We start from the raw sequence: 15,278 nt of genomic DNA on the forward strand, positions 1-15,278 counted from the left end.
AGGTCTAGACATGCTCTTCACCTGTGACAGATGATCAGTACTTGCAGTTCTGATCGAAGTTAAAGGGATTTTTTTTGTGTGGCATTCCCTAAACCAAGTGAGAAGTAGCTGTGTTTTATGACTAGAAGTAAATTGACTTGATCACAATAAAATAAGTTTCTCTTCTTACTTATGTTCTGAGAAGAAGAGATGCCTTATCTGATGTATCACTGACCATGCTTCATATCACCTGGGCCTAATTAATAATGCATATGGAATGTGCTGTATCTGAAGTAAACATATTTTATTGATAGGACTCTACTTTATCCTATTTGTGGAACCCCAAATATAGCTTCATTTTTAAAATAAATAAATAAATGGCTGTCTATGGCATGCTGGGCCTTTTTCTTCTAAACATATATAGGATTGCATCCTTAGTGTATTTTCTTCTTAAGAATGTCTCCGGTTCTCCCGATACCCAACCTGGACAGAAGGATATCATGATAATGAAAGCTGCCAAGGTGTCCAGGAGGTTTAGCAGGGTCATGCTCCCTCATCATCTAACCAGGGGGGCTGTCTCCACAGTGCCAGGTCGGCGGCGCCTTCCTCCAAAACCCCATGGTTTTCCTCTCCCAGGGTGGCGTCAGTTAAGCCTGACACCGAGGAGAGAGTGCGGGGTTTCTGGTAGCCATCCAGGTACTGAAACCACCACCTGTGCCCTCTTCCTGGTGGAAGACAACCAATCACCAATCACCTTCTACCAGGGACTGCCCCCAGATTGGCTCCAGAGCGAAGTCAGACAGCAGAAGAGTTGTACTGACGTCACTCCCATTGAAAAACTCGTAGTAAGTCCCTGACTTTTTCAGTGTGCAGCTTTATGGGAAAGCCCCGTGGTGGCTGCGAAGCTGCGGCTGCACCATATGACTGATGCAGCGCAGCTCCTTAGCCACCACGGGGCTTTCCCTGCATATAGACAGCCCCTGGAATATCAAGGCAATTTTTCCAAAAAGTTTGTGAAGTGGATATCAAGGCAATTACAGACCCATGCCAAAAGCCAGACTGAGGATGACTGGGTGTGCACTTCTATGGCAGATGCACAGTAAATTCATATAACTGGGAGATTTGGGTATTGCAGTTGTGGACAATGTAGATGTGATTCTGTATTAAATACATTTAATGACAAGGAAAAAAATTAATATGTAAGGAATTTCATAGAAGTGTCAGTCAATCACTCTTTATTCAACTTTTGGATTCACAAGAAAATTAACAAAATAACAAAGTTATTGTCTTTTACATGGATATAATTTAAAAGCTAGCAGTATTTGACAACCCACCCACCCCAAAGATTTACTATGTTAAACATACTTGGATAAAAAGTTATAAATAAATATATACAGCAAATTCTTTGCAGATGTGTTGTTATTATTAAATACCCTTGGAAGTAAGAATTTTCCAAAATTAAAGATAATTTAGTATTGGGTGTGGGGGGGGCAGCAAGATAGAGCTCAATAATGTCCTGCATTTCCCAAATATATTGGGAAAAGATTGGTCCATACTACTGTTTGACCACAAATGTACAAATTTGAGCTCAGACCATGTTGGTTAAGTCTAGTCGATGTTGGTATGACATGAATGGCTGGCCCATGTGCTATAGGAGTCTTGCCTAACAGCCAAGAGCCATATACCAAGGATGGTTGGTGGGAACCATAAGTTCCAAGGATGGAACTGGCAAGCGAATGTCATACAAAGCTAAAGTTTTATGGATGGGTAGCATTGTGGTAGTTAACGTTTTGACAGATGGATGTTTACAAGGTAGGCAATAAAAGGGGAGCCTTTTTGTGACAAAGGTATTGCAGGGCCAAATTGCTTATGTTGTTAAACGTGTTTTTGCATTTAATGTGCAGATTTTTATAAATACAAATACCATCTGGTGATAATTCTCACGATCTATGCAGCTGTAGAGTGGGAAATCTAAAATCTCTCTTCTGAAACTAGTATTTGCATTGGGAGGAGTTCTCCCATTGACATCAATGTGGCATTTCCTCCCAAAGCAAATACCAGCTTCAGAAGAGGGCTTTTTCGTAGTACTGCAGGAGAAGAGAAAAAGATAAAATTTCTGATCCTGATAATTATCTCCCCCCCACCTCCCATTGATGCGATTAGCATTTTTTACATGCATATTACATATTTAAAGTCTTGTATCCAGTAGTGTCTTTATGTTTATACAAAGCTTCTACCGCTTGTAGAAACACAGACTATGTCCTTGTGCAGGAGTTGAATTGAATATTTTGATTCTGCTTGTGCAAGTTGTCTAACAAACCATTGGATTATATCCAACATCATGTTAGCAGGAAAATTACAAGGGTTGGCATTATTCTGTAAGCAGTTGCAAAACTGCCATCACAAGTAGCAAAGCTAATGAAGCAACACCTAGGCTAATGAAGCCCAGCACACTCCACTGATCAATACAAGCCCCTGCAGCTTAAATAAGCCACAGTGGCTTGTTTTGTTTGTGCGAACCAGGACATAGAATATATGTAAGTTTTTATCAGGATAAAAATAAGCATGATGCAATAGCACTTCCCTGAGTTTGAGAAACAAACTTAACTAGAATATAAATACCAAACCATGTATAAGCACCAGCTGTTGTGCTGTGTACAAGCCAGTTTATAGCTTTTCCACAAAAGCAATTTGTTTTATTTTCTAGAGACTGCTCTTCAGAAAATAGGTATGGGAAGTAAACAAGTGTATTCCAGATGAGATGTTATTTTCTCTTGTGGTTTTCTTCTGTTCAATTTACCAATGTTACCTTGATTGAATGTTTGAATATACAATACAGTACATTTTTGTTACACACTTAAAATCTTGTAAAGATTTTACATGTTTTGAGAATATGTGGCCTTTTCTTTCTTTCTTTTTAACCACTGTTGGACTGGTATGTTATCTAGAATTCCAACAATGATTGAATACTAGATAACATTTCCTGTTTACTTAAATGTTACTTCTCTTCAGAACAAAAGAAGAAAAAATTTAAACTAGCGTTTCTTTGGGGGAAATAAACTATACATTTCACCAAAAGATAAATAAACTTAGAATAGTTTGCAGAGTGTGCTTCCAGACAGAAGGCTCCTAGTGCTAAAAATAAAAAGGCATTGTGCAGCAATTCTGACTTTTCTTCCTTAGTGGATATTTTCTGGAAAGAAAAAACACGGAAGAAATAGTGGGAAAACATGGAAGGGCTACAACAAGGATGGGAAACATGTTTCAACCCAGGGGCCAAATTCAATTTCAGAGAAGATCTTGGGGGCCAGATTCCAGCGGTAGTTGGGCCAAATGCAAAAGAACATCAGCATATTGTATCTTATAATTCTTAATATCAGTAGCTAAGCTGAAGGAGAAGCAGTTCAAACTCTTAGAATGGATAAAAAAAACTGCACAAAAGCCAGGAAAACCGCAAATAGTCAGTGGTTGGGAGAAAAGAGGTGGTGCCATCTTGGGAACCCCAAAAGCCTGGATTGGGACCCCCAGGCCTGAAGTTTCCCCACCTCTGGGTTATAAATTGGAGATGACATCATCTGGACCCCCTGTAAAATTTTGTGCATAAGGCAATGTGATTGCACAATAAAATCCTCAAAACACTCCATGATATGCTAAAAGGAACTTCACTGGGGAAAACTACATGTTACTCTTTAGCCACATGTAATAAAACACCAGAGGTCCCTTTCAGTTGCAGAGTGTCCTCAGGAGGGGGAAGTTTGTATCAGAGAGGGGAAAGGTGTGCTTAACTCTTTCCTTGCCCATTGTTTTCCCCCTTCAAGCTGACTCCCCCAGGAACTTTTATCACCACTATTTCAGAACCATGTTTATTTTTCATGTATAGTCTGGAACTTAATGGCAGCAAAAACAGCTGTGGGGTGAGCTTCACAGGGAAGACCTGGCAGGGGAAGCCTTAAGCACTCCCTTCCCTCCTGTTTCTTTTTAGATGCAAATTGACCCACCTGAAAGCGCTTGGAGAATGACCCATTGGACTTTGTTACATGCGGCTGCACTGTAATGTAGTTTGCCCCTCTATTAATCCTATTTCAAGTTTAAGGATAGTTTGAAAGTAACATAGTAAATCTAATTAAACTAATACGATCCCTCCCTAATTAGACACTTTACACTGCAGTGTGTGCTCCTGTGACTATGCAAATCCATTTATTTGAAATAAATGGGGAATATGTTTGAACAAAGAAACGTTTTATGAATGTGATCAATCTGCCTCTATTGTATTTTATATTATGGTTTTATACTGTTGCTTTATACTTTGAATTGTCTTAATTTTGTAAACCACCCAGAGAGCTTCAGCTATAGAAATGTAATAAATAAATAAAAATAAATAAATAAAAATAAATTGAAAATCATTTGGATGATTGTAAAGATGCACAATGTTGGTTTACAAAATTAAATTTCTTCAGTTTAAAGAAGAATGTTTCATTCAGAGCAGGGGTGAACAACATGCAGCTCCCACCACCACACAATATATATATATATATATATATATATATATATATATATATAGTGTGTGTGTGTCATTCTGAGCAGCCATTTTAATCCTCCTTTTCTAACTTTTTTTAATGCTCTGTACCTACCACAGAACACTGAAAGGGTCAGAATTAGCTTGCAAACAAGCTAATTGGGATCCTTTGGGTGCTTCGGGTGTCCGCGCTACCAGGGGCAATATGCACCCTGTACCTCCCAAAGTTGCCCACCCCTGTTTTAGAGAGTGAAAATAAATCACTAACATTTTCTGGTTAATTTACTACGTCAATAAAATAGCAAAACGTGTAAAATCTTGAATGTGTAATTTACTAAAGACTCTTTGAGCGGGTTCACATGTCACATTGGCAATTCCTGGGTTGTTTACCCAGGGTAAGACGAGGGACAACCCCAGGGGATTGCTGGGGATGAGCAAGCACACAATCCATTTCTGATTTTTGTTGTTACCTGAGTGAATTTTGGGTCTTGCTCTTCACCATTTGCTGAAGTGCAAAATGTTGCTCTTCATTTAATTAATTATTTTCAAACATTTTTTCCTTGCAGGTCAGAAGTTTATATGACTCTGAAAATAAATTAAGTGCAGTTACAATTTCTCAACAATTTTGTATATGTCCGTGTGCTTTATTGCATTATTTGTCTTCTCCTTTATTTTCTCTTGTACCACAATGCAGAAGTAAAAAATAAGGTTAAAGAAGGGTCTTTCTTTCAGACTTACTTGAAGTGAAATATTAGAACCAAATCTGAAGTTTAAATAGTAATTGCTATTTGGAAAAAGAGTTTGTTTGTTTTTTGTATAATTAACATTATTATCTTATTTGTGTTGGAGGGAGGTGATCCTACAGAACAGCCTTCCCCAACTTGGCACTCTCCAGATGTGTTGGACTACAACTTCCATCATGCAGTGCCAGCACAGTCACTGGCCATGCTACCTAGGTTGATAGGAGCTGTAGTCCAGGACTTCTGGAGGGCGCCAGGTGTGGGAAGACTGTGATAAAACATGCAGGATTACCACACATTATACAAAGTATATTAACCACTGGCTTCTGTTCCCCAGAGAGATGAAAACAGAAGGTGGGAGGCAATGTCATTCTACCACAGGAGTTTGCTTGAAAGACATAGTTGGCCTTGAAGGTGTGGAATTGGGAGCTAATGGGAAGGTAAGGGTAATTGTCCTACCAAAAATATAATCTCCCAAGCCAAATTTCAGCTTTCACTAGCATCCTAAAAAAAGGGGGGTAACCGTGAGTATTCTCTAGGTGTGTGGGGGGTTTATTTTAGTAAACAATGGCTTCTAAACAACCAATATAACTTCAGAAGATTCAGCTCCTACGTGGTGAAGGAAAGGCTTTTTTCACAGGCTTAGAGAGCTGGTTTATTTTTGGTTTTTGCTCTGTCCATGTTTTGTGACTGAGGCCAGTGATTAAAACATGGGTTCTGCACTCTAATTTCAGGCCTGGTTAAAAACATGTTTAAGGGTACAATCCTATGCATGTTTAGATAGAAAAAAGGTCCTACAACTCCTAACTTTCTCCCAGCTTGCACTTCCCAGCACTACTTGCCTGAGACGAAGCACCTTTGAACTCAATGGGATTTGCTTCTGAGTAGGCATGCATAGGATTGTGTTATAAAGCAAACGTTTTCTGTAAAGGGGCTCTAAATACATGTTGTTGCAGAGTAGTGAAACAAACCATGTGTTTCTTTTCCCCACTTTCTTTTTTGCTCAGACTGTTTCTTACACCCAGTTTCTCTTTCCAACCAATGCCTTTGGAGCACGGAGGAACACCATAGACTCCACCTCATCCTTCTCGCAATTTCGCAATGCAAGCCATCGTAGCCTTTCATTGGGAAGGGCGAACAGCACGCAAGGGAGCATTGATGCAGGTAAACTTAGAACATGTGTACATTTGAACTCTTGACTATTCGTGGACAAGCTTGGTGGGGTTGTCTTTGAACATATTCCATTAGCCCATGAGATGTAGCTATCACATAACCCCTAGTCCCTAACAGTTGCTGACTCTGATAATGAGATGGGAGATCTTACAGTTGCTCATGATCAGAAGCCCAGAGCATCCTGGAACCATTACAACAGTCCCAGCTTCAGGTTTTTGAAGGCACTTCAGCAAGTTAAGCTCAAGGGGTGGGGGGGCTCCCTCAGTGAGTCTACTTTCTCACCATTATTGTCACCTGCTGCTGTTGCTTCTCGTCCTCTTTTTCATCTTTGCTAGCACTTGCTTGCTTGACTGGTAGAGAGCCAATGAGCAAATAAGGAGTAACATCTACTACTCTCACCACCACCACCATTGTCTGGGCCAGAGCAGGAGGCAGGTGAACAAGCAGGTTGCAATGGTGAAGAGGAGGACCAGCGCCAGGAGCTCTTGTCATTGGGCCCATGCTGGGGTTTAGGTCTTCGAAGGTGCCCAACCTGCCTAACCATGACATTGGCCTTGGCCAGCTCCCAGCTGGTGGACTGTGCATTGCGGCGCAGCTATTTAGGCCCTTCATTGCCTGAGCTCAACATGGCGTACACCTGCAACAAGTGCAAGCTGGTAGCACTTTTGGAAGAAAAAGTGTGAGAGAACTTGAGCGGCGAGTGTCCACCCTCCAAGGAATAAGAGAAGACGAGTTCTTAGACCGAATGGTGGAACTGCAACAGCAACAGGAAGCACATGAGATTGAAGAACAACAGCCAGCTGAAGCAGAAGTGGAGTATGCTGAGGGGAGGAAAGCCAATGAAGAGGAAACTCTCTGGAAAAGAGTGACAGTTAGGAGCAGAAGAACTAGAAGGCATTCTGCACCGGTGGAACCATTAGAGTTAAGCAACCGCTTTCAGCTTCTGGAGGATGAGTCTGAAGGACAGTTTGGAGAGGAAGAAATACAGGAGACACCATGCAACAATGAACAAGAGGCAGAAGGTAGGTCAACCAAGAAGAAGAGAAGAGTAGTCGTTGTGGGAGACTCCCTGCTTCGTGGGATTGAAATCCAAGTATGTCGTGAAGACCCATGGACTCGCCAGGTGTGCTGTCTCCCTGGAGCACAGATTAGAGATGTGACTGAAGGGTTACCAAAGCTCATAAAGCCCACGGACACATACCCCTTTCTTCTCATCCATGTGGGAACAAATGATGTCGCCAAGCAGAGCTACGAAGAAATCATTTCAGACTTTGAAGCTCTGGGAAGGAAACTGAAGAACTTTGGGGCCCAGGTAGTTTTCTCATCCATCCTCCCGGTTCTTGGAAGAGGATTAGAAAGGGAAAGAAAAATACTCCGGATGAACGACTGGTTACGAAGGTGGTGCCGACGTGAGAATTTTGGATTCTGGGACCACGGGCTATGCTACTTGGAACATGGACTGCTGGCAAGGGATGGGTTGCACCTCACAAGGGCTGGAAAGAATGTGTTTGGCCACAGCATGAAGAACTTGATCAGGAGGGCTTTAAACTGAATTTTACAGGGGCGGGAGACGTAAACTTCGAGGCAACAATGGATGAAGGCCAATGCACCACAGTACAGAGAACAGCTCCAATAGTGTCCGCAACAATGTAGGAACAAAGCCAGACTATAAAACACATGGTCTTCAATGTCTATATACTAATGCCCAGAGCATGGGAAACAAACAGAATGAACTTGAACTCTTATTACATGAAGGCAAATACGACTTGATAGGTATAACTGAAACTTGGTGGGATGACTCCCATGACTGGAATATAGCAATTGAAGGATATAACTTGTTCAAAAAGAACAGAAGAAATAGAAAGGGAGGTGGAGTTGCACTGTATATTAAAAATACCTATCCCTGCTCAGAAATACAGGCGGATGAGATTGGGAGCCCCGTCGAGAGCATCTGGATTAAAATAAATGGGGCAAGGAATAAAAAGAACATGATAATCGGAGTCTACTACCGACCACCCAATCAAGGAGAAGACGAGGATGAAACTTTTGAGAAACAAATTACCAGTGTTTCAAGGAAGTGTGATGTAGTAGTGATGGGGGACTTAAGTTACCCTGATATCTGTTGGGAGACCAATACTGCCAAAAGCGGCCCTTCCAAGAAATTCCTGACATGTATGGGTGATAACGTTCTCCTACAGAAAGTGGAGGAAGGAACTAGAGGATCGGCAATCCTTGACTTGATATTGACCAATAGGGATGACTCAGTGGATAAAGTGGCAGTTACGGGAACTCTGGGGGAAAGTGACCACGTCATACTTGAATTCTTGATTATGAAGGAGACAAAAGTTGAGTGTAGCTATACACATACTCTGGATTTTAGGAAAGCTGATTTTAATAAACTCAGAACTATGATAAGTAAGGTCCCGTGGCAAGTGAGCCTAATGAGAAAAGGAGTGCAGGATGGGTGGGAGTATTTAAAAAAGGAAATTTTAAAGGCACAGTTACAAACAATTCCAACAAGGAGAAAAGCTAGAAGACAACAAAGGAAACCAATGTGGCTCCACAAAAAGCTTAGAGATGACCTGAAAACAAAAAGGGATACATATAGGAAGTGGAAGGAAGGCCAGGCTACAAAAGAAGAGTACAGACAGGTGGCGCAGAAGTGTCGAAATGGCGTCACGAAGGCTAAAGCTGTGAATGAGCTGAGATTAGCGAGGGATGCTAAAAGCAATAAAAAGGCTTTCTTCAGATATGTGAGTAGTAAAAGACAGAGGAAAGAAATGGTGGTTCAACTGCTTAATGAGGATGGCAAATTGATAACAGATGACAAAGAAAAGGCTGAAGTGCTCAATTCCTACTTTGCCTCAGTCTTCTCCCAAAAGCGGGTCTATGACCACCCTGGAAAAAGTGAAGCAGAAGTTGAGGGGGCAGGATTGCAGTTTGAGATTGATAAACAAATGGTCAAAGAACACCTAATTTCCTTAAATTAGTTCAAATCTCCAGGGCCCAATGAACTGCATCCTAGAGTAATGAAGGAACTAGCAGAAGAACTCTCAGAACCTTTGTCTATTATCTTTGCAAAATCATGGCAGACGGGTGAGGTGCCGGACGACTGGAGGAGGGCTAACGTCCCTGTCTTCAAAAAGGAGGAACCTGGGAACTATAGACCAGTCAGTCTGACATCCATCCCTGGGAAAATTCTGGAGAAGATTATAAAGAAGTCAATCTGTAAACACCTTGAAATCAATGCAGTGATTACTAGAAGCCAACATGGATTTGTCAGGAACAAATCCTGCCAGACTAACTTGAAGTCATTTTTTGATAGGATAACCCCCTTTGTGGACTGTGGGAATGCTGTGGACGTCATATATCTTGACTTCAGCAAAGCCTTTGACAAAGTGCCCCATGATATTCTGATTAACAAACTAGCTAAAAGTGGGCTAGATGGAACAACTATTAGGTAGATTCACAGTTGGCTACAGAATCGGACTCAAAGAGAGTGGAACCTTCAATGGAACCTTCTCAAACTGGGGAGGGGCAACGAGTGGGGTGCCGCAGGGCTCTGTCCTGGGCCCAGTGCTCTTCAACATTTTTATTAATGATTTTGACCAGGAGGTGCAGGGAACGCTGATCAAATTTGCAGATGACACAAAATTGGGTGGGATAGCTAATACCCTGGAAGACAGAAACAAACTTCAAAGTGATCTTGATAGGCTGGAGTGCTGGGCTGAAAACAACAGGATGAAATTTAATAGGGATAAATGCCAAGTTCTACATTTAGGAAATAGAAACCAAAGGCACAGTTACAAGATGGGGGATACTTGGCTCAGCAATACTACAAACGAGAAGGATCTTGGAATTGTTGTAGATCGCAAGCTGAATATGAGCCAACAGTGCGATATTGCTGCAAGAAAGGCAAATGCTATTTTGGGCTGAATTAATGGAAGTATAGCTTCCAAATCACGCGAGGTACTGGTTCCTCTCTATTCGGCCCTGGTTAGGCCTCATCTAGAGTATTGCGTCCAGTTCAAGAAGGATGCAGACAAGCTGGAGCGTGTTCAAAGGAGGGCAACCAGGATGATCAGGGGTCTGGAAACAAAGTCCTATGAAGAGAGACTGAAAGAACTGGGCATGTTTAGCCTGGAGAAGAGAAGATTAAGGTGAGACATGATAGCACTCTTCAAATACTTAACAGGTTGTCACACAGAGGAGGGCCAGGATCTCGTCTCGATCCTCCCAGAGTGCAGGACACGGAATAACGGGCTCAAGTTAAAGGAAGCCAGATTCCGGCTGGACATCAGGAAAAACATCCTGACTGTTAGAGCAGTGCGACAATGGAATCAGTTACCTAGGGAGGTTGTGGGCTCTCCCACACTAGAGGCCTTCAAGAGGCAGCTGGACAACCATCTGTCAGGGATGCTTTAGGGTGGATTCCTGCATTGAGCAGGGGGTTGGACTCAATGGCCTTGTAGGCCCCTTCCAACTCTGCTATTCTATGATTCTGTGATTCTATGATTAACATTGTTCTGTCTCCAGTGAGTCCATTTTTCATGAACATTATATGAAAAAAAACATTTTTGTACCATCTGCCTCAATATCTATTAGTAGAGCTGATATAAAATTCATGGATTACTTGATGATCATTCAGGTAAGAAGCCAGCTGTCTTTCCCCATCCACATCTTCTAGCTGGTTTGCTTAATTAAATATGCTGCTGGGGAGGGGGAGGTTTGCTTCCACCCTTGTCCATCTCTGAATTGTTATGGGAGCCTGCATCAGCATTCACACCCCAGCCCAACCGCACAGATTTAAATATATACGTCAGATGCAAAAAGCCTGGACAGACACAAAATTCTATAATTTGACTGTCTTCTGATGGATTATGCCTCTTGCATTATTTTATGCAGCTGCTTGTTTTCATTGATTTTCTTCATAGGCAGTGACTTGGGGGATTATATTGAATACAACCCTAATCTTTTAGATGATCCTCAATGGCCATGTGGGAAGCACAAGCGGGTGTTGATATTCCCTTCCTATATGGTGAGTAATATGACAAAAGTATTGGAGTTATAGGCTGGTTATAACTTTGAAGTTTTATTTTGACTTACTTAGCTGATTACTTTCATGTCAGCTAAGTAAAACTGGCTGGAATCCCTGAGTTGGATCCAGAGTAGTGCTTAATGGAGTTTCACTCTCACCAGAACAGCCTTTCCCAATCCGGTGCCTCCCAGGTTGAGAAAAGCTGCACTAATGTGATTGGGGGATGCTGGGAGATGCCGGGATCTCGCCTTACACTTTAGGCCCACTTTTTCCGCTGTCTCGGGCTGACTGTGGAACGCGTGTGCGAGTGTCATGGTTTGTCTCGGTTCTTCGCAGTTCCTCACGAGGAGCCGGGACTCCGTACGGGGCGCAGAGCTCCTCAAGAGCACTGCACCCATCGGGGTGGGGTGGGGGGAGCAGGGGAAATATTTTTTAAAACAACAACAACACCCTTACGCATCTTCTTTAAGAAAAAACACAAAATGGCAGGCGCAACGCCAAATTGGCAAAAGTCATCACCCCTCCTCATTCCTCCAGTGTCAGTGAAACTTCATTAAGCACTACTTTGGATCCAATCCAGCAATTCACCTCCAAGCCCCTTCTTCAAGCAGGGAGGTTCTGCCAGATCTTGGTACCTTCCATTCATGGAATGGGCATCTGAATCCAACAGCTTACTTTAAACAGCACATTTGCCTTTTGGGACATGTAACAGTAAGCTGGTGTGGAAGCATGGAAAGGTAAACAAACGCCTTGATGTCAATGAAATAAAGTAGCATAAAGTGTGAGGTTTGTTGGTAAATTCTATTATTATTGTTCTCTGCTTCAAAACAAATGTAACTATTTTCCATTACACACGCTTCTTCACCCTTGAGATATTTCTTTTCTCCTTATAGCCTGCTAAGGATGTGTGAAAAATCAAGCTTGCTGAAGTTCTCTTAATTCCATCTCAAAGCTCATTCTGACTCAAGTCCATATCAGATTGCAAGTTTTGGGTTTTTTTTCTTTTCATATGAAAATCTGTGCAGATTTTTGTGCAATTTCCCCAAATGTACGTGTCAGTTGTGTAAATCTTTCAAATGTATGCATTCTTCTTCCATTGGTTAAAGTGTATTTGTGCAGATTTTTCAAATATATGCATGCTGTTGAACACATTTTTGTGGTCCACAAATCACATTATAAACTCAGAAATATTACAGATTTCGACTGCAGATTCTATCTGAGTTCATGTTCGGTCTAGAAAGTGTGAACTTGGTAAATCCTGATAAAAAACGAACTGAAACAAATTCCTCATACATCTGTATTTCCTGCCCCCTTGTCATTTTGTACAAAGCTGCATCTAAGTGTTCTGTTCAGTTATTAGGACAGCATTGTAGCATTTGGAATATTCTCTATGTAGTTCCTAAAGTGCTGTGTAGGCTCAAATCACCCCCCAGCCATTTTTGTCCCAGTCCAACTCAGAGCCATGCTGGGAGAAATGTGCCTTGAACAATGAGGGCAGGGAAGTAAGGTGGGAGGAGGGTTCTGTTCCCCTCACCTGCACACTCCTTTTGATGTTAGACCCCACCCCACTCATACATGAACGTGGCAGATAGAAGAATTAAAAATGTGGCTCCCACTGTCACGTCTAATTTAACCCTTAAAGCTACTGTGTGCAGTAGCAGAGATAGGCCTGGGGTCCTGAATGGAATACAATTTTAATGACTAGATTTCACAGGTGGGCAGGGCTAAGAGTGGCTCTTGTGTCAGCATGGAACATTTTATTCTCTGTGTGTTGAGCTCTAGTTTGTCATTAAACTTTCATTAGTTGTCAGATTTTTGTCATTAGGATTTGGCAGCTGCAGCTTGCAGAAATGTTTTTCCATTGTGGGTGTGGATAGAAATTGAGTGAGTGGGAGGAAAAAACACAAATGCACAACCACACAGCAAAGTTATGGGGGGTGTACGAGATGGTCTAAACTATGAGTAGTGGTGCAAATTAGCTTTTGTCCAATCTATTCAAAATAGAGGAACAGCCAGACATCAATGGCTTTGTTGTTCCAGCCTTTTCAGTAGAATCATGTCAGCAGATTTGGGACATAACTGACTGAAGGGCGACTGCAGAATTTTGCACAAAAAGAAAAAGACTGCAAACTTTTAAACTGGGGTTGTTTTCCCTCAGTGAAATGTGTCCTTTTGTTCAGACAACACGCTAAACCATGCAGCTTAACTACAAAATGGTTAATGGAATGCATTTCATTAAACACTTTGTGGTTAAGCAACATGGTTTAGCATGTTGTCTGAACAGGACCACTGAGTACTTGGAACTCTTGCCTGGGTATGATTTGGAAGAGAATTGACACTAGCGTTACTACGAATTTGTTTAATTGTAGAACGTGTAACTTGAGATTGTGCTCTAGAAGTGAAAGCTGCCCAAAACATGTAAGCGGTGAGTGTATATTTCCAATTAATTCTCCCTCAAGGACTGAGCATAGTTATTGGGTTCTGAGGAGAATAAAAGCAGCTATTGCTGCTTTTGAAAGCGCCAAGTGGAAAAATCAGAATGAGCTCTCCAACCTTTTACTGCGTTGAGACCTCTGTGCTTTGGTAGGAGAGTGTATTGGTCATCCTAGTATTCAATCCTGACATGGGGTTCTACCCAGTTAACTTCTCCAACCGATGGAACAGCTTCTGTAATTGGAATGGGGCAGGGTGATTCCTCCTTTCCTCTGCAGCTCCCCACAACTCTCCCAAATCTGCTCCAGAGTGTTGGGGAGCCTTCCAGAGTAGATTGAGGGTGGGGTGAAAGTCCTGTTGCATGAGCGCAGGTCTGCTCATACGACGTTGGATTTTGTCCAGAGTAATTAGCCTTCCACAAGGAAATTACAAAACTATACAGTGTGGCTTTCATGGTTAAAAAGGGAGATGACATGTTATTGGATTGCACCATGCAACAGCATTTCAAGTTGACATCACACAAACGCACAACACTCCTGAGGACTGATGCAGCCAAACACAATACCACTCTAGGAGGGCTTCTCTTCAGAGGTTGTTTTGTTCTTTTTAAAAGATAAATTGCATTATTCTGATAATTTCAATTTGACAAAAAGGTATTGAGGAACTATACGTCAATTCTGTGATTCATAATTAAGTAATATATATATATATATATATATATATATATATATATATATATATATATATGTTGAAATACTGTAGGGCTGTGTCCTCCTCAGAATTCTTCCAAGTGAATATAGAAGTCTGGTTAAACAAAATATTTGCATTGTTTAAACTAATTCCACACATGTCTTGGAACAATAAATAAACTTTAAACAATTGGCACATTCATCTGCAGCTGTACTTCCTTCCAGTTTATTGAACTAATGAACAAATGCTTAAGCATTCCCTGCGTAGGTAGTGCACAACACTTAAAGCATGTTTAATAAAGCCTTGCTTCTCAGTTATCTGGCTGCTTTTTAATGTTAGGAAGGGGTGTTTTTGTTTGTCTAAATACCTTATCTAAAGCTCCTGTCCAGCAGTTTAAAGCAATCTTCTTCCTTCTAATTATTAATTTATATGAAGCTTTTCAAATAACATTTCCCAAGGCAACATACAAAATTTTAAAACAATTCAAACAAAACTCAAATTTGGAGAGCGATTCATGGATAATAAAACATTCACATTTGAAACATTCAAAAGTCCAGCCAACTAAAAAATAAACTCAGCATAAAAGGCTAAAGCCTTCCTTTACAAAAGGTGGATTAAAATAAAAAGGTCTTCATGGCCCATCTTAAAAAATGACTCCTAGGAGAGTTATTCCCTATTGTCTTTTAAGTATTTGAAGATCAATACAACC

At 41.3% G+C, this 15,278-nt stretch overlaps 1 protein-coding gene across 2 annotated transcripts in view; it reads left to right on the forward strand.

Annotated features, from left to right (window-relative positions):
* CABLES1 (Cdk5 and Abl enzyme substrate 1) overlaps positions 1 to 15,278 on the forward strand; it is a 77,924-nt gene that overhangs the window by 50,868 nt on the left and 11,778 nt on the right. For both annotated transcript variants that reach the window (XM_063130638.1, XM_063130637.1), the window contains 3 exons: positions 5,573 to 5,675; positions 6,243 to 6,399; positions 11,343 to 11,446. In XM_063130638.1, the coding sequence (XP_062986708.1) occupies positions 5,573 to 5,675; positions 6,243 to 6,399; positions 11,343 to 11,446 (364 nt within the window). The remainder of the gene's footprint in view (positions 1 to 5,572; positions 5,676 to 6,242; positions 6,400 to 11,342; positions 11,447 to 15,278) is intronic.

Source organism: Elgaria multicarinata, chromosome 7, assembly GCF_023053635.1.
Source record: "Elgaria multicarinata webbii isolate HBS135686 ecotype San Diego chromosome 7, rElgMul1.1.pri, whole genome shotgun sequence".
Lineage (NCBI taxonomy): Eukaryota > Metazoa > Chordata > Lepidosauria > Squamata > Anguidae > Elgaria > Elgaria multicarinata.